Source organism: Thermobia domestica, chromosome 12, assembly GCF_964235325.1.
Source record: "Thermobia domestica chromosome 12, izTheDome1.hap1.1, whole genome shotgun sequence".
Taxonomy (NCBI): Eukaryota; Metazoa; Arthropoda; class Insecta; order Zygentoma; family Lepismatidae; genus Thermobia; species Thermobia domestica.
This window is the reverse complement of record NC_137465.1, coordinates 74,438,888-74,462,993: the sequence shown is the minus strand read 5'-3', so window position 1 is coordinate 74,462,993 and position 24,106 is coordinate 74,438,888. Positions and strand designations below refer to the sequence as shown.

Genomic DNA, 24,106 nt, shown 5'->3' with positions numbered 1-24,106 from the left:
GTATTGCCGCCACTGACAATGAGTAAAAAAGAGTAAGTTTCATCATTACATTGTCTGAGTGTTGATGTCTATCTCATAATCATGTTACTTGAAGATTTCAGATGCTGACATTTCAGCATTCCGAGATTCCGATATGCTGGATCGACGTACCGTTATTGGGAATTTCGAATTTCAAAGATTCAGAAGTGCTGAACCGAAGTCCTCATATTCTGGAATTCATAAATTTCTAGCTGAAGTTTCGAGATTCCGGAATTCCGAGTTTTGGAAATTCCGAAATTTCTGACTGAAGTTCCGGAATTCCGAGATTCCTGAACTCCGATATTTCGAGGTGAACTTTCGGAATTCCGGAATTCCGAAATTTAGAGATTTCGAAATTTCGGAATGAACTTCCTGGATTCCGAAATTCCGAGATTACGGAATTCCGAGATTCCGAAATTACGGAATTCCGAGATTCCAAAATTACGGAATTCCGAGATTTCGGAATTCTGGAATAACTAAATTTTTAATTCCGATTCCGGAATTAAGATTTTCATTCCGAAGTATTCCGGAATTCCGGAATCCGGAACACCCCTAGTTAGTGTACACTTTAATTATGGAAAATCTTAACATTAATGCATATATTGTTGAAAATTCTTGTAAAATAAACTATTTGTGGATCAACCGAACTCTGATGGACATAAACATTTATACCGTTTATCAAATAATGAAACAGAATTGTTATTACCGAGAACACTATGTGTAACTTATTGCACAACACGAACATTGTTCGCGGTAAAGGAAAATCCGTGTTTTCGGAATCATGAAAACTTTTACCTTCAGCATTTAATTGGCCAACGTGTGGTTGCACATATAACATCGTAGACAGTGAGTGTATTGAATAACATTTTAAGAAAAGTGAAAAGTTGAATATTATACGTCATAGTAAAGAGAAAACCCAAATAGCCTTTCCGGTACCCGGCTTTTTGGGCTATTTTTTAGACTTTCAGTCAAGCAGCTACTGCATCGTCACTATTTATCCTAGGATCATGGTTCATACCTCATTCTCTTCCCAATGGAGCTGGCTTTCAAATGGTACCACTTTCAAATGCATGCTCATACCATATACCAGGAGCGGGGAAAATTATATCAAAATGAAAATTTCGGAGGGATTTTTTTCTCGCACTTTGGGCCCCTCTGGAGCGGCCCTGTGTGAACGTAGCAATCTAAAAAATCTGATAAATAGAACTTGGTATACTGAATGTGTCTGCCAAATTTCAAGTTTCTATCTTGAATACTAAGGGCGGGAGAAATTTTATCAGGAATTCCCACCATGCCGCAAATTACCGTAAAACACCATGATCTCAGGTAAAAAATTTCCTGAGACATCCCTAATTACCCTAGGGTCATGTTTCGCCCATCATTGTCTTCAGCTTAGAACTGCCTTTCAGGCGGTATGACTCACTTGTCTCCATCATGTATCTAAGGCGAGAAAATCCCGTGAAAGGGATTTTTTGGTAAAAATTTCCCTTTTTCAACGTTTAGCCCCTCTGTACCCCCCTGTTTTAACACAGAAATCTGAAAAAAAATCTGGTAAATACTCCTCGGTGGACTGAATGTTTGTGCACAATTTCAATCTTCTAGGTGCAAAAATAAGCCCGCAAAAAAATAATACCGAAAATGTCCAAAATTCCCCTATACAGAAGTATATTTTGATAAAAATTCCCTGACACTTCCCTAATTACCCTAGGGTCATGTGTCGCACATCATTCTCTTCAGAATAGAACTGCTTTTCAGGCGGTACCATTCACTTGTCACCATCATGTATCTAAGGCGGGAAAATCGCGAAGAAAGGGATTTTTGGTAAAAATATCCCTTTTTTAACTTTTTGCCCCTCTGGACCCCCCTGTTTTAACGCAGAAATCTGAAAAAAATCTGGTAAATACTACTCGGTGGACTGAATGTTTGTGCAAAATTTCAATCTTCTACGTGCAAAAATAAGCCCGCCAAAAAATAATGAACATAGACCGGCCCCGCAATATTAAAAGAAAATATATATTTTAGAATTATGACGTCATCACTTCCTATGTCTCGACGCAGGAAGGTGTGAAACCATACATAAGGTCTTCTACAATGCCTCTGGACCTGAAAAAAAAAAAACGGACGAAAAAGCTCAAATAGGAGAGTTATAACGCAATGTACACCTTGTCTCAAAAAGGTTGAGCGCATTCTTTATTGGTGTTTTGAGGCAAAAATTTTCTAAGTCCAGCTTCGGGTATCTTCGGGAAAAAGTAAGCCAGGTTCGAACCTCCAAGCCAGCCTTTGCAATCGGGAAAAAGTTTGCAGATGTGTTTTTCTTCTTTTAAATATAATAAGACTTGTTACCAAGTGTTTAAAAAAGCAACATTGATTGAAATACTTAATGATACAATATTTCGAAACCTTGCACGTGCTTGTTTGTCATTTAGCTCTCTATACGTAATGGAGCATTTAAATACGTTAAAGAATCTTTCCATATGTAAAAGAATGCTCAAAGTTAAGAAATAGAACATAATTATCGCCTGAGTACTAAAATAAAAGTCAAAGTAGAACAGAAACAGCGTTTGTAATGGATATGAATGTCATAATTATCTTGAGATCCGTTATACATCGCTAGAAGCTTAATTCTAGAAGTCGTTGTGTTGGCTCATTGGTAAGCTGTTGGATTTCAAATCATAAGGTTGTGAGTTCGAATCCTGTCTGGGTCAATACTCTTTTTAAAATTATATTTTCCGCAATGCATGAAAAATTATATAAAATAATTATATTAAAATACATAAGTTGTTTATATATAACATAATAATTGCAGAACATAGTAATTATTATGTTTAAAATATAACATCTGAGATAATTTTCACAGTAGGTCGTTATTATATATGAGAATGTTAAATACAAGTTAGGAAAATCGTTTAATAGCAATAAATAAGTTATGTAGTGTATTTATTTGCAGCTATTTGTCATACAGATTTAACTTCTCAATATTCTCATTACAGTATGTTATTTATATTCGTGAAATACAGTATATTCCTACGGATATAGAAAGTGTATAAACAGAGTATCCAAAGTCGTATCCTGCTTCAAGACACATAGCTTTTCCCGATCCCCTTAACGTCACGGGAAGAAACACAAATTCTCTTTAGAACGGAATGTCGTTACTTAGAGTCTCATTCGAATACGTTGAATATGCTTTTGTGTACTCATCTCTCTCTCTCTCTCTCTTTCTTTCTCTCTCTCTCTCTCTCTCTTTCGCTTTGTTTATGTGTGTGTGTGTGTGTTGCAGAATATCCCAAGTTGAATACAACATTTGCAAAGTATATGAGCATCATTGTCATCGAATACCAGAAATTGAAAGTCGTGTTTCTTCAGGTTAGGTTTGCGTGTTCATGTTAGCTCACTGGTAGAGTACGGACTTGCCACTGAAGAGGTCTTGAGTTCAAAGCCTACAGCTAATTATCATTCTTTTGTTAGTAGGATTGCACAGAAATCGGATACAAGGAGTGGTTTACTTCTAGAAATATTTTCAGAAGCGTTTAGGTAGCCCTGAAAAGGGCTGTTTTCGGGAGTTAAGGCGGGGTCATTAATATTGTGTCCAAGACCCTTCTGAATTTATTACACGCTCCATTCTTCTGGGCATGGAATCTATTACATGGGTGACAAATCCATCTCCTTCCCCTACCTCCAGCCATGCTTCGGAAACAAGATGCCACAGGTCATCCTGAGTTCTTGGTGGATCTGCCTCAGGCCAACTTTCCCTTAGAGTACGCTTCACTTCTGCTCACATATTTTCCATGAGATTGAGGTCTGCTCCACGAGGCGGCCAGTCGATTAAATCAATCTCAGCGATTGCAAGCAGCCACATATCCATGGTCATATCGGGTGCCTCTCGGACGATACACAAAACGGCGTCCCTCCTTTGATGTTGTGAATATGGATTCATCTGAGAAAACTACGTTTTCCCAATTGAGACCCACATTCGCCTGTGCAAACGCGAGACGGTAAATTTTGTGGTCGTCTTAGAGTTTTTCCTTCACGGCAGCAACATGGCCACGTAACCCAGCATGACGAAGCCTTCGCAGAGCTGTATGCTTACTACCAGGAAAGAGAGAAGCTTCCCTTATCTGTCTAGACGTCCTTAGTGGGTCTAACCGGGCTTCGTTTACTAATCTCGCATCTTGGGCTTCGGTTGACACATGCGGACGACCAGGAGATCGTAAATTACCAGTCTGACCTGTAGCACCATATTTCCGAATCCATTGCCTTCCTGTAGAGGCCGGGACACCTACTCGCCTGCTAGCTGCAGTTGCAGAATAACCTTCCAACTCCCATAAAGTAATTACTGCTGTACGTCTATCCATAGTTACCAATGTTCTGAGCTATGAGAAGAAAGCAATAGGTAAAAGCTAGTACCTGACGTGTGATTGGTTACTTGCACGACACGCCTATTGTGGGGAACAGCGTTGCCAGATCTAGCATAATGATGCTAGATCTAACATAATTTGCATGTCTCTAGCACCTAGCATCTTGCTTTTAGCATCCTGCCCAAATCTAGCACAATTTCAGCAAGTTATCAAAAAGCCGTAAAACCTGGAGAAGTTGGTCGTGGGAAGAAAAAGAACGGCAGAAATGTATCCTCTTCCATTGATTCATACACTCGGTAAACCATACAGGCAGTCTTATTTTCCTAAGTAAGTTCGGAACGGCTTTGGGCTTTTTCTTTTTTTTTTTTTTTGTGGCTCCACCCAGGGTTTTCTAATCCTTTAACTCCGAGGCATGGGCGGAGCTATGGGGGCCATTCTCCCCCCAACTTTTTGACAACTTCACCATCTTTACTTCTGATCACATTTATTCCTGAAATGACAGCTCCGAGACCGACCAAAAATCTGCCCCCTCCCCCAGCAGACGATTCCCAACTCCGCTTATGCTGCGAAGTAATTTTCTTTCAAAATATGTAAACAAAAACTTTGCATTCATTTATACGATATATGGCCACAGAGTTAGTTAGTTGGTAGAGTTGTTTAAAAATGAATTTAAATCAAAGAGGTATGATATAAAACTAATGAGAACTGTATATAGAAATACTAGAAAAATACACATGAAACAAAACCTGCACATTGAAATACAATTAAAATTAAAACCTAATGAGATACCTAAGCATGGTGTAATTTAGTGCAGCAATGCCCGGTTCAATCTTCATGACGAATATTATCAAGCCGTTTTCAACTGATAAGCGATTTCTTATCTTTGTTTTAATGTTTACCATAAAAAAAATAAAAAAAAAACACTTTCGCACAAGTACGATATAGCAAATGGAATTATTACTTTTAAAGCAGCAATCACCAGACCAGGATATTCTTCTCTCCTCATCAGGCAGAACTTGTCCAAGTCTTCGTTACAGAAAACCAGTTGCAAAGACTTGTCGCATGATCATTCTATTATTTGGTCAAGAAGTTGTGGGTTTAGATCGGATACGTTAATGGCCTCTTCAATGAAGGAGTTTAACATCCATCTTGAACCAGCACCTTCGTCGTTGGGAATATAGATATTACAGTTACTGTATCCACTGTCAGTGCCGGGCGCCGAAGAGGGGCCACACATTTCGGAGGAAGTGTGTTACTCAAGTTAGGAAAGTGCATGTGTACATGTGTAAAATAGAAGGAAAAACGTAATAAAATGTGCTCAAAATTAAGGAAAGGTAGGGTTTATTTTGAAAATGTTATTGAGCTTCGTGCCAACCATGGTGGCGCTTCGTAGCTAGTCTGTCGACGTCACTCATATATACGGTGACATCGTACTATACTCTCGCCCCGGGCAATGATTTTCCATGGCACTGTTCACTATAAACAAAAAAATGGATTCTACTATTATAGAAATAGGTATGTTAAAAATCCCACACAAGCTTATTATAAAACAAATTATAAAAGGGTCGCTGGCAAGAGCGTGTGATAAAAGGGGATCGTGATAGGAATTAGATTGAGAACCACTGGCCTAGAGTAATTTTAACCACATTTCTTATAGTTTCAAAAAGAGTGCTGTCGGGTTATCTATGGTGAATGGGAGGGGGATACATATAAAAGATTGCTAGAAAATGATCGATATTAGATTCATAGTTTTCGGGGTCGCTTAGATAAATAGTGAGACTTTCAATTTCGCTTAACTCCGATTAAGCTCTCATTAGTAGGGATGGGCACGAACGACTTTTCTTTGAAACTCGACTCGACTCGAAACAGACATCTTTGAGGACTACTCTTGGGCTCGGCGCGAAAAATATCTTCCAACTCGACTCGGATTAGAGTCAAATCGAACCAAAACGAGCCAAATCCTGTGTGTAGTCCTACCTAGACAATACATAGACAATAATAATAATAATAATAATAATAATAATAATAATAATAATAATAATAATAATAATAATAATTATTATTATTATTATTATTATTATTATTATTATTATTATTATTATTATTATTATTATTATTATTATTATTATTATTATTATTATTATTATTATTATTATGACAACACCGTGTACAAACATGAACGATAGATGGTTAGTAAAGGAATACTAAAAGCTAGTTGACTGCCGACGTCGGTAGTCATGAAGTCTATAAGGCAAGGACATCGTTCATTACCCTAAGCTGTAAGCGTCGGTGGACTACAGATGGTCAACTATTAACCTCTCGCCAGAAATTGGTGGCCCCGCAGCGACGATCCGTGATGGCCCAAGTTCCATATTGAAAACTTTACTACCAGCGGCAGAGACGCGATGAAACGCCAACGAACCACAAAATTACTCTCCCAAAATATGTTAAAATGCCTATATGTGTGATTTGTTTATATTTAGGTGAAACAAAAAAACACAAAACAAATACCCCGGGGTGAACGCGAACTATCAATATTACGATTACTAGGCACGTGTTGTTCTGACTTCCCCACGGAAACGATCATAAAAAGCTTGGTTGTTGAAGGATAAATCATTGACGTCTTAATTTAGCCAATCAGACAAACCCCTACATCTCGAGTTCTAGGAGGTCATACCGTGAACCGTTTCAGATTTATTGCTTTCTGGTGGAGTACTATCCATGCGCAAAATTTGAGCATAATAGCCGACATGCATCTTCGGTGCCTCTTATCTTTAGTACAATTTTAACCAGAGATGGTGTGGGTCAATGAAAATTTGATCCACGACCCACCATGACCCACTATGACCCACCACCCAAATGACCCATTGGCCCACTCTGACCCATCAACCATCGTGATCCACTCTGGCCCACCACCAACTATGAACCACTCTGAACCATTGCGACCAACTCCGACCCACCAACACCCATCGACATCAACTCTGACCGATGACCCACGTCCTCCTCTCCATTGACTAAAGAGATTACACTTGTAATAAAACAAGACTGTGAAATTATCACTTATCGGAGTTTGAATTTCTACCGTCATTGGCTCAAGCACCTCTTTGTTACAATACTGGTGGGTCTGACCTTTACGATATATAATGGCAAAGTGTTTCTCATCTTCCGAATTAAAATGAATTTAAATTTATCATATGTAATTATTTCTTTGTTGCCTTACAGACACATTTCAGTAGAAAATAGGGTGAAATTTAAAAGTTTCGAATCAAGGAAAAGTAGACCAACGTAAAAAAAAAAAAAAAAAAAAAAAAAAAGAGAGAGAGAGAGAGAAACTAATTTTCTATATAATTAAGCATGCCGTACTAATTGGAAATGCCCATGTAATTAAGTTTAGAATACAAATTTTATAGTCATTTTTCTCTAACTTTATGGCTTGATTGCCTTATGCTCGGAACGCTCCATATATTAAACACCAGCTTCAGCAATTATAAATAGAAAGCAGTGGGTATAAAATTCAAAAAGAACTTTAGTTTGCATTACTCAATTTTTTTTTCAACTAATATCAATCGTTTTCGATTATTTTTACAAATCAACCCACTACCAATTTCCAATATATAGAAAATGCACCCCCGTCCCCCCGCTCATAAAAGACAATTTTAAAAAATGCCAGGGCATATTCTCTTTATTTTTAATAAAGAGTTATATGCTGAATTTCAGCTCTCAGTTGAACGGCTTGTGAGATACTAAATTTTTCGCAAAAATTCGGACTTCTACTCCCCCTAAGGATATGTATTATAATGAAAGTGACACGCGTATGATAACTTCTCAGTTGGGATTGGAGCCTGATTATATACCAAACGTCAATTCATTTGCCTTTGCAATTTGACCGTGATGATTACGCAGACATAGTTACTTTCAATTTTTTATGATACATATCCTTATTTCATATGTTACAGATGATTCAAAAATACTTTTTCAAGCAGTTAGCTCCTCTAGAATCTCACAGGCTGCATCCCAAAATCCAACTCCTACTATCCTATGACAATCCAAAAGTCACTGAACTTTTTTTATTAGGAACAAATGACAAAAGAAAAATGGAGATCTTGAAAATAAAATGTAGAAAAGCTCGGTGCCCCCAATAACTCCATATTTCTCCGCCCCTTCATTCCGAACTTAAAAATAAAACTTAATTCGAATATGGTTAATTAGTGAATTAATTACAGTTAAATTCCACTCACTACATGCTACAGCTACAACTATGTAAGAAAAAATAACAACTGTGAAACATGTTCTGAATTACTATTACATTTCTTACGCTATTATTAAACATATTAGAATAGTAAAAGAGGATTGCTCGTGAAATAGTATATTTGCTCATGATTTTTAACTTTTTCACACGGAAAAAATTAAAATATTATTCAAGTTTTAAAATTTGCACTCTGCAAATATTTTGCCCTCTAGGCAATGGGACTAATGTGGACTAATGGGAAATGCTGCACTGTTAGCGGCGCTAAAAATTATGATTCGATTCTAATATCGGTTGATTTCGATATCTTTATGTCGCTACGTAACCACCCTGGGTGCTAATGGGAGCTTAATTGGACTTGAATTGAAAGTAGAGCTATTCACCTAAGCGACCACGAAACTATGGATTCAATAATAATATCGACCCGTTTCTAGCATTTTTGATATGTATCCCGACAGTACTCTTTTTCCAGACTGTAAGAAATATAGTTAAAATTGCTCTAGATATATCAGAATTATGTTGAAACACACACATAAATCCACTTTTATATTCTGTATAAATAGAGAGAGAGTGAGCGAGCGAGCGAGCGAGAGAGGGCGACTCAAGGCATCACCACTTCCACATTGCAAAAGCATATATCAGGAATTGAATTGAAAATCTATGTAAAGACTTTCTGCTGTGGCATGCTTCATAAGGACAATTCCAGTCTGCTCACGTGACCTTTGGGGCTCATGAATTTTTTTGCGAGCGTTCCGACTTTGGATTCTCTGTTTATACCCTCTGTTTATGCATCGAATAACTTTTCAAGAACATAAATGACATTCTATATTATGAATGTTGAGAATTACTCTCTATATGACAAATAGCTGCAAATAAATACACTACATGATTTATTTATTGCTATTGAACGAGTTTCTTAACTTGTATTTACATCCCCATATATAATACCGACCTACTGTGAAAATTATCTCAGATGTTATATTTTAAACATAATAATTACTATGTTCTGCAATTATTATGTTATATATAAACAACTTATGTATTTTAATATAATTATTTTATATAATTTTTCATGCATTGCGGAAAATATAATTTTAAAAAGAGTATTGACCCAGACAGGATTCGAACTCACAACCTTATGATTTGAAATCCGACAGCTTACCAATGAGCCAACACAACGACTTCTAGAATTAAGCTTCTAGCGATGTATAACGGATCTCAAGATAATTATGACATTCATATCCATTACAAACGCTGTTTCTGTTCTACTTTGACTTTTATTTTAGTACTCAGGCGATAATTATGTTCTATTTCTTAACTTTGAGCATTCTTTTACATATGGAAAGATTCTTTAACGTATTTAAATGCTCCATTACGTATAGAGAGCTAAATGACAAACAAGCACGTGCAAGGTTTCGAAATATTGTATCATTAAGTATTTCAATCAATGTTGCTTTTTTAAACACTTGGTAACAAGTCTTATTATATTTAAAAGAAGAAAAACACATCTGCAAACTTTTTCCCGATTGCAAAGGCTGGCTTGGAGGTTCGAACCTGGCTTACTTTTTCCCGAAGATACCCGAAGCTGGACTTAGAAAATTTTTGCCTCAAAACACCAATAAAGAATGCGCTCAACCTTTTTGAGACAAGGTGTACCATGAAACACCCCGTATGGTACAAATTGTACCATGGGATCCCCAAAGGGATAGGTACAAGTTTTATAATGATTATGAAAGACTAGAAAAGAGTTACCAGAGACATTTGTGCTAAGTATATATAACAAACGTACATATCGTATTATATGATATTATGAACCTCTTGTAGAAAAAAATAGTTATTTCACATAAACAAATTTTAAGACGGATAAGTGAAAACTTTGCATTATATAGAAACTTTGGTTTAATATAAATTGAAATGAATTTTACTAGTAACTATTGTTTTGATACTTATACACACAAGTTGGTGAAAAATAATATTAATGTGATGTAAATAAAAACACAAGATCTAAAAATTGTAAATAAAAAAAATATTAATCTATTCGGTTTTTTTTATTTTGAATATATTACATTAAAATGTATTTTGTTTTAACATTTTGAACTTTTTTTTTAAATCACTTGTAAAAATGATCATTTCAAGATATTACAAGAAAATGATCATTTCTGTAGCAAATAATACTAAACCATTATGCCATTGTGGTCATAGTAACAATGATCTAATTGTAGAATTTTTTGCTAGTTAGAACATATTACTTGCTAGTTGCTACATATACTTTACAAAATAAATAATAAGGATAATGACAGTAACAATGACGGAAAATGCAACTTGTATTTTTTTTGTGTGTGTGTGTAGAGCAAACTAACTTAACTAAAAATAGCGAATAAAACCATCCTCCACATGTTTGGAAGTAACAGGAGAAAATATCACGGAGTTCACAAAATTTAGTTTACAAACTTTTCAGTCGAAAGTGTTCATAAGTTTGAATATTTGTGTATATGACTAATTACAATAGCATCAATATGTTTAAGGTCATGCTATTGATTTCTTCGCAATTACATGTTTTAAGAACGAGAACATTAAATACAAATCCACAAATTACGGACAATTCTGCGTCTGGAAGAATTTTAGCTGAACACCGGGACACAATTTCGTAACAAGAGAGAATCTCGTAAAGTGCGGGATGTATACGAAACATAATAGGCTATATCAAACCTTTTATCATTAAGTATGGTCTACGGGGAAACCAACCACCTCCGGCAGGGATGCTTCAGTTTGTTTTAGGGGAATCAACATGTTATTGAGGGGGAAAATTACACTCCTTACCTCGATAATTCGCACTCTCGATTTCAGCATAACTGAAACTTTTGTGTCTTTTTCTTTCTTTCCTGCTATTTTTAGATAAATTCTGCGCAAACGTGATTAAGATTGACCGTCACATTGTAGCCAGCTCGTCATGACATAGTCGCCATGGAGGATTGGTTAGCAGAATATTGAGCGTCCATATTGAAGACGTTTTTAAAAATAATAATAATCACAATGATAATAGTACTTGTAATAGAGAGCTAATGATTGTTATTCACGTGCATTTTGCCGGCAATTCAACATTCACCAGATCATAGTATTCCAAGCCAAAATCATAGATAACGTCCAAGGTTAGGAAATTTCGGGTAAACACCTTGAGCTGTAAAGAAGAGACTTTCAGGAAAACAACGTACTGTTCGAACTCCAGAAAATATTAAATATATGCGTTATTCTGTCATGCACAGTCGAGGCGATCTGTACTAAAATATGATAGTGTTCTTGGAATTTCAGACCACACCTTACAGAAAACATTTCATAACCACCTTAACTTCCATCCATTGTAATTTGTTGTGCTACAATTGAGTGCTGCGGATAAAAAAAATTCACAGTCTTCGTTGCAATAACGTTTTGATTTGAATATTCTTAATGGGGAAATCTTCCGAAAAATGTCATTTTCAAAACGTAGGAGCGGTATATCTTATATCCAAATGTTGTAAGCAAAACACTCTGAGTTATAGTTCAATTCGGAAATAAAATATTTGTGAAGTAGTCAGTCTAGCCACAATTTCAATTTGAAAATCGTCAGGTTTTCCTGCAGCACCCTGTACGATAATTAATGGATGGAAATATTACCTTGTGAAATCTATATTTTTAGCTGAAGAAGAACTACAACTGACCGTAGAGCAAAGTAGCGGAGCAGATGTTTCAGAACCAAAATTTGGAAAAATTGATAAGACAGGAGCACCACATGTCGGTGGAAATACTTGGGCTGGAGGAACGGGAGGAAGAGATACCGCTGGCCTTGGTGGAAAAGGAGGTCCCTTTAGATTAGATGCAGGACATACTGTGTACCAAGTAAGTACTTATAATTTTAATAAGATTTTGCATTCAAACTCTATTGCTCTATGAGCTTACTTAATACTTTAAGTATCACACACACACACACACACACACACACACACACACACACATATATATATATATATATATATATATATATATATATATATATATATATAGATATAGATATACAGGGTGGGCCATTTTAATTAATCCACGGAAATATCTGAAAAATGATAAAACATAGAAGAAATGTTTCAAGTACACGTTATATATTGCTAAGGGGGAAAACCAATTCCGCCAAAAGTACCCCTCTCCGCCCCCCGTTATTGGGGGTTACGGGGGGTAACTTTGAAATGTCAAATGGGAACATGGGTCGAGTAATACCTCGTTCGAAAGGTCTTGGAAAACTAAGTAACGCTGTACCAAAAGATGTTTCATATTGTGCACCAGTTTCAAAATGGCCGCCATGATATGGTTCGGAAACTCCACTACCCGTAGTATGAAAACCATGGAAGGTAAATGAATGGAACAAAATTGAAATACGTAAATATCATAGAGCATATCGAATGATGTGATCCCTGTGATCCCAGTGGCCTCCCTGAAGGGGTCTTGTGGGCTAACTTCAAAATGTCAATGTCTGACCGGACAACGGTTCGGGCGTACGCTTGACCTACCCAATGCTGTTTGGAAGGCAGACTTCATGCATAGAGAATTGGTACACTAAGTTAACGCGGATGGCCACAGTTACATTTTGATTAACTATTAGCATTCATGTCATATTGTGAGCTTGAGGGACGAAACGGTGTGTACGTACATCCCCGAAATGCTTTCTGAATAACCAGCACGCATTGCATAAAAGTTTCTCTTTTTTTAGTCACTACAGCGTCATCCTTACAAACAAATGTTTCAACCACACCATACCTATTTGTAAGGTTAGCCTTAATTTACGAATTAAAGTGGAGTTCTCGTTTGAACTTTCACTTTACTTTCCACCCCACTCACATACAGAGCGCAGGGAGAGATTATTTTGCAGGACTTGGATTTCTCTTTATACATTATGGCAATTTTACTCTAATATTTTTATCTCTGTTGTATTATTCTCGAGCCTTGGAACACCTCCGTGGTTTTCCTATTTAATTTTCGTTATTTTCATTTATGTCTAACCGTATTCATACTATGGGCACTAGACGTTTTCTTAGACAGTCACCATGTCTTTGCGATCATTTTGAAAACGGTGTCTCATGTCGAAAATTTTCTTACAGAAGCTGTTTGATATTAATTTGTCTATGTAACGTGATGTTACTCGCTTCAAGCTGCTATTTGAAATTTTCAAGTTGGCCCTGGATACCTTTCAGTTGGCCCTTGGAGTCACCCCGACAACACCTCTCGATGTGCCTTACGTCAGTTAGCTACTCCAGTTTTTCTTTTGTTCATTTATCTCCAATCGCTTTCATACTGCCGGTACTAAACCTTTTCTCTGACACGGATACTATGTTTCGGCGGCCTTTTGAGAACACTGCCATTTCGCATCAATCGTTTTCTCCTGCAATATGTTAGATGTTGCAAGATTTATCGTACGAGGTACCACTCGACTCATGTTACTATTTGAAATTTTGAAGTTAGCCCCCAAGACCCCTTTAGGGAGGCCACTGGGATCACAGGGACCACACCGTTCGATATGCCCTATGATATTTACGTATTTCAATTTTGTTTCATTCATTTACCTTCCATGGTTTTCACACTACGGGTACTGGAGTTTCCGAACCATATCATGGCGGTCATTTTGAAACCGGTGCACAATATGGAACATCTTTTGGTGCAGCGTTACTTAGTTTTCCAAGACCTTTCGAACGAGGTATTACTCGACCCATGTTCCCATTTGACATTTCAAAGTTACCCCCCGTTACCCCCATTTAGGGGGGTCGGGGAGGGGTACTTTTGGCGGAATTGGGTTTTCCCTTAGCAATATATAACGTGTACTTGAAACATTTCTTCTATGTTTTATCATTTTTCAGATATTTCGGTGGATTAATTAAAATGGCCCACCCTGTATATATATATATATATATATATATATATATATATATATATATATATATATATATATATAAGGTGGATAATTTATCTGGAACATCCGTGATAACGGAGAATCAAAAAGAGGGAGAAAAGCGAAACTTTGCACGAAGAAACTACACGGACGGGACATCGTTTTACCTATTAAACAACACCCAGTGAACAGTGTTGCCATCCCAGTATAAAGTTGTAGTTTTCAAATGGCACTACGTCGGATTATTACAATTTCAAATCAACATGTTAAAAGAAAACTTAAAACATCACATTTATGATTCAGTGTTGCCAACTAAGGATGTTATAGTACACAAACATCCCAAATTTGTAAGCTTCTATCACACATACAGTGCAACAGAGATGGACAAGACAATGCACATCGGAAATACCTTAGCGTTGGATACTATGGTCATTGTATGACTTGTTTCGAATGAATAGCAACGAAGTTACAAGGGCTTGAAAATTTGATTTTTTGAAAGGTTTGATTTCGAAAATATGCTTAGGTAAGTGTCATATCTAATTATTTGTGTGGTTTGTAATTGGCAAACAGATCATTTTGCCATTTACAGCACTTCGATATCTTAAACCGCTCCGTAGATATGATAAACATTGATAAAGTTTGCAACACTGCTGAAAATGGCGTATTTCTGGACAATATTAAAACTCATTGTTGTTTCCTTTCTCTTTTATAGCATTGCAGGAATAACTTTTTGTAGGTGTAATTACAAGTCCTAGCAATTACATTTTAGTAGGTCTCGTCAAAAGCGATTATTATATTGATTTTTCCGCAAATGGCAGACACTTGCCAATGTCTTGGTTCATTTCACATTCAGTCACCATGAACATTAATATAACAACATAAAATGGAGAAGAATATCTATAATTCCAGAAGCCATGAACAGTATGTTTTTTTATGTCAACCAGACCAATACATCACGCGTTTATTCTTGTATACGCATGCGTTTACGACTCGGGCAAACCGCTTATTTTGGTTTGAGATCGTATAGCTCAAATATTCTTCTCGCATGTGTTACTACAGTCACAAAGACAAAATAGTTATCGACTTTGATGCTAGGATTCTTGTAGAACGTTTCTCAGTGCATTATAGACTTGGAAATAAATCAAAACTCGATTTTTGTCCATCTAAACAGTGAATTTTGCCGTGTATTCGGCCACAGAAAAATCAGTTTGTGCACATTCGAATGTAAAATTGAACGAAAATATGCCTCAGGTATTTTTTTTCTGTGGATAGTATTCAGTAAGGCAATTCTTACTATTATAAATGTAAAATGTGACTGTGCTAATATTGCAGAGTTGCAGAGAGAATGCGACTCGCTATGTCTCTAAGAGCGATTTAATTAAACGGAGCCAGTATTGATAATTAGCACCAAATTATATTAAAGTAGAATCTAATATTTACGTTCCGTAAATTTGAAGTTTTGGCTTGGAGTGACCTCGCAACTGCCAAATATAAACATACTGATAGTTGTTGATTCTTTTATTATACGACAGTTGATTATTCCTGAGATAGTGATTCACTAACTAAACTAGATCACATCAAATAAACAAGAATAAACATTAACTTGAGGATATATTCTTCCATCAAGGTGAACAGACATATGAGAGTCCAGAGAATAATATCTGATATATTTGCAGGGAATCACAAAGACCAAACATCCTAATCAGAGTTTATACAACCTTATGTAACATTTTTGCCCATTCCAATTCCCAACACTCTCTTCCTGTACGAAATTGACTTTATGTTAATCCGAACAACGGATTTAGATACACCTAATAACAATACTATAGAAGAGCAAGAATAGAATGGAGATTACAAAAACAATGATTATCAAAAATAATGGACATTTTTAAACGACTCCTTACATGCACTGGATTCAAAGATAATGTAAAAATCTATAAAATTCATAAACTAACAGTGTATGTCTAAAACAAATATTAAATTTCTTTAAAACTAGCGCATACAAAAGCTATTCAATTTTAAACATCAAGAGAAGCATATTCTGTCTTCTTTTTCAACTAATCTTCACACTGCCATTAACGCTAACTCATCGACGCTTTGTTCCCAACATCTTCTCCTGTTATCTCCACAAAGAACATTCTGTATTTAGTTCTTTTTGGCTTCTTTGAGCCTGAATCGTAATGTATCCCTTTACTCCTCAATGAGCATACATTTCTCTTTTGAGCACTAAGCTCCATCTATGAGTACTACGGTTCAGCTACGAGCACCAAGCTCTTTTCTTGAGCACACAGCCTCCTTTATGAGGACACAACTCCCATTATGAGGACACAGCTCCCATTATGAACACTAAGCTACCTTAATAAGCACTAATCTACCTTTATGAGCACTAAGCTCCATTGTAGATTCTTTAATGCAACTTCGACGAAGATAGATACTCTCTAAGGGGAATTTAATTAATTGTAGCCAATATTCATAATCTGCACCAAATTATATGATGGTTTAGAATCTTCACGTAGAAATTATTCACGTTTCGTAAATGTAGAGATTTGCCTTAGAAAGAGTGACATCACAACTGCTAAACAAAGACACTGAATTATTGATTATTTTATTATATGACATTTGAATATGCTAGTGATTCAATAACTGAAAAAAACATACCAAACAAACAAGAATACATATTAACTTGAGAATAACTTGTCTCATCAAAGTGAACATACATGAGAGTCCAGAGAATAGTATCTGATATCTTTCTTTCTTTCGGCCTCCTTGGACGCCGCCTTCATAGGCTTCGAACGTTTAGTTCCTGGAGCCTTCTTCCTATTTTAGTAAAAATTTTATGGTATGTAATAGTTCATTATGTTCCTTTTCCAATATTGCAGTCGAAATCACTGAGATACATATATTTTAGAATACCGTCATTGTAGCTGCTCTATAATTGTTACAAAAAGGTTACATGTTTAATATTACAAAATAAAAGAATGTGTATACATATTGAATACTGTGATAGCTAGTGGTAATAAATAATTCCCAGTCATTCCGTTTATTTGATTTAAGGTGGTTTGTTAATCACTAGTTGTATTTTCAGTTGTAATAATAGTTGCAGTAATAGTTGTAATACTAGTTGCATTAATTATATATATATATATATATATATATATATATATATATATATATATATATATATATATATATATATAATGTAAGCATCCCCACATCATAACAGAAGCACATGTCAATACAACACGTGTTATTGATTGTAAACAGTGTAGCAGACAAGAAGCCGACACAGAAGACACCAAGGGAAACCGAAAGAAGACGGACCTCACGAAAGGATCCGAAGAGAACAAATAAAAGCCCAACCACCGAGGGACCTGACATCAGTCGACCAATTGATCAACTAACCAACACCTGCCCTGAGGTCGCATTGGACTAGGGGTACACCTATCCTTACCCGAGGTCGCATTAGACTAGGGATCCTTACTACAACCAAGCCTCGCGAAGCTGCCTTGGGCTGAGGGGGCTATCCTTCAAGACTCACCAGAACCAGCAGGTGCATTGGAGACTGCCTTGAGAGAAGGGGCACCGTGCAAAACACCTATTTCCTCTCATCTGGTCAATAACAAGATAGATGCTATTTTACTCTTTGTAATCAAAGACATTTGTAATTAGCAATTTTTATAAATTGATGAAGGGGAAAAGACTAGCCCGGACCATCATTTAGTCTCTACCTATAAAATCATTACAATATAGATCTATATGTAGATATCTTATGCATATTTGTGTTATTTGTTTATTTAGGTTGTTTTTTTTCACATATTCACAACGACCAACATCCAACATCCAGAGTACATAAAACCTTTTGAACACTTTGAGCCCAGTACAAACATTCGATAACACTTTGCGCCCATTCCAATTCCCAACACTTACTACAAGAAACGTCCTCCTGGAATCAATGAAAATTAGATAACAGGGTTTTCGTCTGTGGTGAATGCCACGTGGTTCATGCGTCTTTTATAAAGAGATTAACTTACACTTGAATGGTAGACACCATGTAGGACGCAAACGTTCGCTTATTACGCTATCGATTAAGACTACAGTGTTAAGCAAATGAAGGACACATAGGCAAAGGCACACGGCTGTCAAGAAGTGGTTACGCAAATATCGCCTTACAGGCGAAATGGTTCGTCGTAGTAGTACCTGTAGACGGAAAACCACAACAAATGAGCAAGAGCGTCGACTCTTTGAAAAGATCAGAGAAACTGCAGTTTCAAATTCGCTAAAATGCGATAAGCCATTTGTATGCACATGATTGGACATGCTCGTATATAGCTTAGTTGCAGTAATATTCTATTCATATCTATTTGTAAAGTTTACTTAGAATAAATAATTTCTATCTACTCTTTCAATTTAACTGTATAGCGGCTTGTAATGGTACTTTTAACTTCAGTACCGTACACAGTCAGCGATCCAGTCAAACTGTCTTATACATAATGTGTTTTATTTATTTATCGAAGAGACTTTAGATGCAACTTAGAGGTCACTTAACACTGAAACATTAACAAAGAAAAAATATTAGCTAAGTCCTATGTAATAATGATAACCGACATCGCCTGGTGAAACTGCAAAATCCTATTTAAAATGCCTAGTGTGGAAATTCGAACCTGGAGTCTCCCTATTACGAAGAGCTAATGCTAACTACTATGCTACGTTAACTCAGTAAATGTAAAGAGAATATTTTTCTGCAATTATGTTCCGCAATTTACTAGACCTGTTCACAGGTATTCAGACCGCCGTATTGTGACAGTTGGACAGGTCAGGGTAGTTCTTGCATAGTTCTTGGCCTGCAGATAGTCGGGCTTGAGTCAACTTGAAAAATACTAAGTGCGTTTATTTGAAGACGCTTGTATACACCGAACTTTTATTATTAAATCAGCAGCACCTACACTAACGTATGTTCGCCACGTGTGCAACTATTCTTGCAAATCACAGAATCTTGGAGTGTGTACGCCAGTCAAGGATGCGACATCGTATAGAGTACACTTCTAAATTTGCTGTAACACCTGAAGGTCAGCGTGCTCCTTTTCATCATTTAGAATACCATTGAAGTTTCTGTCATTCTGTCTTTGTGAATCATAGTGTTTCATTGCACCCACTTCACCACCTCTCATACACCACCCTACATCTGTCGCTGGATTCCACGGCAATATTACTCCTGTGTACTCATAATTTCTCCGGAGCTACTTTTTCTGTGTGCGGTTGGCAGTATTGCCTACAAGTTCTTATGACGTGCCAGTGTTGTATTGCTCCTGTGACGCGCACTGGTGTTTCAAGGTATCATGTTTTGGTAACATGATCGAAATTCCTTTTTACTTCCACTTCATTCTGAGCTTCTTTGTGCGTTTTTTCGTGCATTGTCTCTGAAGAGCCCAGCACTCGCAATATCCCCCTTTCTCTGTTCTTTTGTGTCTGGTATCTATTTGTCATCAGAGAATCCCCGTCTATCTGGAAATGCAGTTGCGAGGCAATCGCTTCGCTCCCATTCGTACGTAATTGCATTCATTGAATGCGACTTCCTATGTAATTTTTAAACCCAACAGCAATATCTTCCCGCGTTTGAGAGATATTCGTCATTTTATTAATGCCTTCGCCGCTTTTTCAACTCTTTTCATGTGAAAATGGTGCTACTTCTGACTCATGGTCGTCAGATTTTAAAAATTTCGTGTGTATTATCTTACCGCCGTGTATGCGCACACTTATTCTTCTTCAATAACCAAATTGTGCGTCTACTCACATGCGGAGATGTATTTGTATCTAAATGATAAGAGTTCACATTGAAAAGAGCAAATAGCAGATTGTTAAAATCCGCCGGTATATTACCCGTTAGTCTCAGTTCTCTGTCATACGAGTTGGTTTGCTGTTTAAAACGCATGCCTTGTATAAATTAGTGATTCAGTTAATCCACTATAATCAGTAAGTTATATCCAGTTAATGTACTTAATTCCGTGTCGATAGTGAAAGTCATGTGTTATTTATGTGTTTGATTTTTCAGTTGTTGTAATCCAGTGCGTATAATTATGTTTGTAATCATAATTATGTAGGTTAGCCAAGAGGAAAAAGATGCAGTACCAGAGGAAGTAAAGAAAGCAGCTAGAGAAATGGCCCAGAAAGCATTCAAAGCAAGACTACAAGAAATAAAAATGAGCGAATATGATGCTGGATTATACAATCAGTTTTCTTCGGCTGTCGAGAAACAGGTAAGTGTTTCCCCTTAGAATCAGGTTCGTTTTCAAGCAGAAAGAGTTATTCTCATTCTATCTGAACCTTTAATAATGTACGATATTTGACACTTCATGTCTTACCGCTGTTCGTCACAGAAGAAAAAGAACCTGGTAAATATGATAAATTTAAGTAAAGTATCAAAGAATGTAAGAATAAATTGATACCCTGTTAATAATTGAAACTAAGAGTACACCTGTTGAAAAGCATTCCCAAAATGTTATTAATACATCCTAAATATTGAGGTCCTATAAGATATAGCATGTCCTAGGCTTTAAAGCGTGATCAAGTACGCACTCTCCTCAAATTTAGGGATACCTCAAAACCAAGGAGCACAGCTCCAACCCACCTCGATTAGCAGGTGTACTTCACACCGAAACTAAGGTTATACCCTTAATATGTGTACTCTTGACCAAAATTATGTTAGTACACTTCCATTCTAAGTACTAGGACAATCACCGTCGGCTTGAGTTTAAGACATGATGCTTCATAGACTATCCCCATGAGAAAAAAGATAGGAGACCACCTCAAAATATTAGTTTACAAAGTATGTTCTAAGATCAGACCTCTAGGGCAACGTCTTCTAAGAAGATTAAGTCGTAAACTATATTTTAACATCATACTGTGCGTCAACGTTCTCTAGAACTAGACCTTGACCTTCCAAATTTTGATAAAAACATTATCCCAGACCAACAGGGGTGTCTTTGACCATAGTAAGACAAAGGTCACGTTTCCATTTCAAGGTCACTGACAAAAATTGACCTGTACTCCTAGGGTAAATTTGTCCGGTGCAAGCCACTCATAAAATGTTGCTTACTCGGCGCGCTATTGAGCTCTCCGTACTACGATCCCTTTTGTTAATAAAGTAGAGAACGTCATAATTAAATAGTTTGATTCAAATGTACACAATTATATTTTCTGCTTGTTTATTACAGGTGAAATCCCTGAGAGTGATTTTGAGTAGTCTTGAAGCTCGAGCAAAAGATCGTTTATGGTTGCGTCACCAAACAACAGGGGACTTCGATGATACGAAACTTGTTGAAGGTAAATTAGCATTTAGCGTTTCATTGATTGTTAAGAAATGGTTATTAAATAATAGCACATTACTTGAAGTATCTCGAAAAATTATAATCTAGAAACTAATACAACATTTCACAATTATAAAGTTTAATCAACATATTGGATTCGGTTGAAAGATTTTGCGTGCTCTCCTTTAAAAATATGGATTATTTTCCATAAATAGGTTACATCACTTTTTATATAGTTTCACCAATCTCAGTCTGTTTAGATTTGTAATATCGTTACACTGTATTACACACAATCAAATTTACGAGTCAAAATACATTGGCCACATTTTGCTGCATTGTGGTTCATGCTCGTTCGGATGACCCTAAAGAGCATCCGTGAAGTACGTAAATTATTAAGTTGCAACGTAACAGTTTCGATGAATGTCAAACTTTTCAAACTTTTTTCAACAATTCAGATCCCATGTATAGAATACAGATGGTTGCACATAACAAAGATAGTCGAATTTAAACCAATTACTTGGTTAGTAAATCATCTTTCGCCACGTGTTCGATGAACGGCCATGATCCCAAACGATCGCCCTTAAACGTGGTTTCCACTGCAGTATACTTCTGCGTAGAATGGGAAGAAGAATGTCTACCCCGTACTGCTTTGGCAACTTTCCGAAGAGCCTGCAAGGTATTGGAACATTGTCGTGCGGGTACCTCTTTGAGGAGTTCAGACTCACAGTAGTCCATTGGTGAGGCGTCCAGGATTTCACAGGGATGGACGAAAATGCGATCATTCGAATTCTAGTCTCTTCTACCTTTCTTGAGTAGAACACCTGGGATAATCGACCGGTATGGCTGGATGCTTTGTCCATGTATATATACATATTTGTGATCTCATCACCGTACAGGTGAATAATGTGTGTGTGTTACACAGAGGGTTCATAATGTTCTTCTGGAATTATTCTGAAAACAAAAAAACTATTCATTCCAGTTTTTCCATCTTTAATGGATTTGCATACCGTATGGAAATTCATTCTTTTTAACAATATTTCATGGTATGGGATTTCGTTTCTTTACATTGTTTTTCAATTTCAAGTCTACATAAAGCATGTAATGTCTATACAGAGGTGTATCAAAAAATAAGATGAATTTGTCTCTAAAATCTAGAGTTTTTGTATAACTAATTATTTTTTTTGTAGCAGATATTAAGGTGTGAGAAGTCTCGGCAATTACAGTCTTCATAAATCAACTCCTTTGCTGCCCAGAACAATTAATGGTTTGTGAAGACGGAAGAGTGAGGTTGCATGACATTGCAGATGCATTGCAAATCTCATGTTGTTCAGTGAGGAATATCATCTATGACAACTTGGCTTCAGGAAAGTGTGTGTGCGCTTTGTGTCAAAACATCTGAGTGAGAACCAAAAATACATTCGAATGGACATTTCCCTGACCCACCTCAGACGGTATGCCTACGAAGAAAACTCACTCCTTCATCGTATCATAACGGGTGATGAAACCCATTCCCCTTCCGACTACGTTTTGTTTGGACTCCTAAAAAAAACATTTCCGTGGCGCCGTTTCGATATACTGGAAGAGGCATAACAGGCCACGGTTATCTGGCTAAGAAACCTGGGGCCACATTTCTTAGCAGAGGGCATGGACGATTGGTGTCACATTGGAATACATGTTTGAGCTGCAATAGTTCCTGTGTCGAATGTCAGTGTGATACTATATGTCAAACATGATACAGTTTCAGATATTTGTCTTTGCATCGAAAATTCACTTTACTTCCTGATACATTTTTGTATTTCGAAAAGAAATTGAAATACTCTGCACATTAATGAACTCAAAATTTAATTATTTTTAAGTGAAACCTGAATTTATTGACTGATATATGGAAAGCGTGCATTACCTTAAGAGTTTAAATAAAACAACACAGAAAAATATTTTATTAATTAAAATTCTAACATAGATGCTGTGTTTTATTAATAATCCAACTGAAGTTAACGATTTATTGATATCGGACTTTTCTTGAATCATACGGGAAAAGAACTATCTGTTTTCAGGGCATCGAATCCTGTTTTTCTTATTTCTCTCTTTCCAGTCGCCTGCATTTTTATATCAACAATACAGTCTGATTAGACCACACATGCTGTGCGAGTTCGTAGTGAATGATTTAATAAAATAATTTTTAGTAGAGAAATTATAGTCAAACTAAAAAGATATCAGCTTGAACTAATACTCATAACTTTCTATTCCTGCCAGGAACGTACACAGAAACTTATTT

At 36.5% G+C, this 24,106-nt stretch overlaps 1 protein-coding gene across 3 annotated transcripts in view; it reads left to right on the top strand.

Moving 5' to 3' along the window:
• The window catches only part of c12.2 (von Willebrand factor A domain-containing protein c12.2), a 1,756,568-nt gene that overhangs the window by 1,678,776 nt on the left and 53,686 nt on the right, over positions 1–24,106 (top strand). For all 3 annotated transcript variants that reach the window (XM_081733805.1, XM_081733806.1, XM_081733807.1), the window contains exons 28-30: positions 12,293–12,492; positions 20,626–20,781; positions 21,739–21,847. In XM_081733805.1, coding sequence (XP_081589931.1) covers positions 12,293–12,492; positions 20,626–20,781; positions 21,739–21,847 — 465 coding nt within the window. The remainder of the gene's footprint in view (positions 1–12,292; positions 12,493–20,625; positions 20,782–21,738; positions 21,848–24,106) is intronic.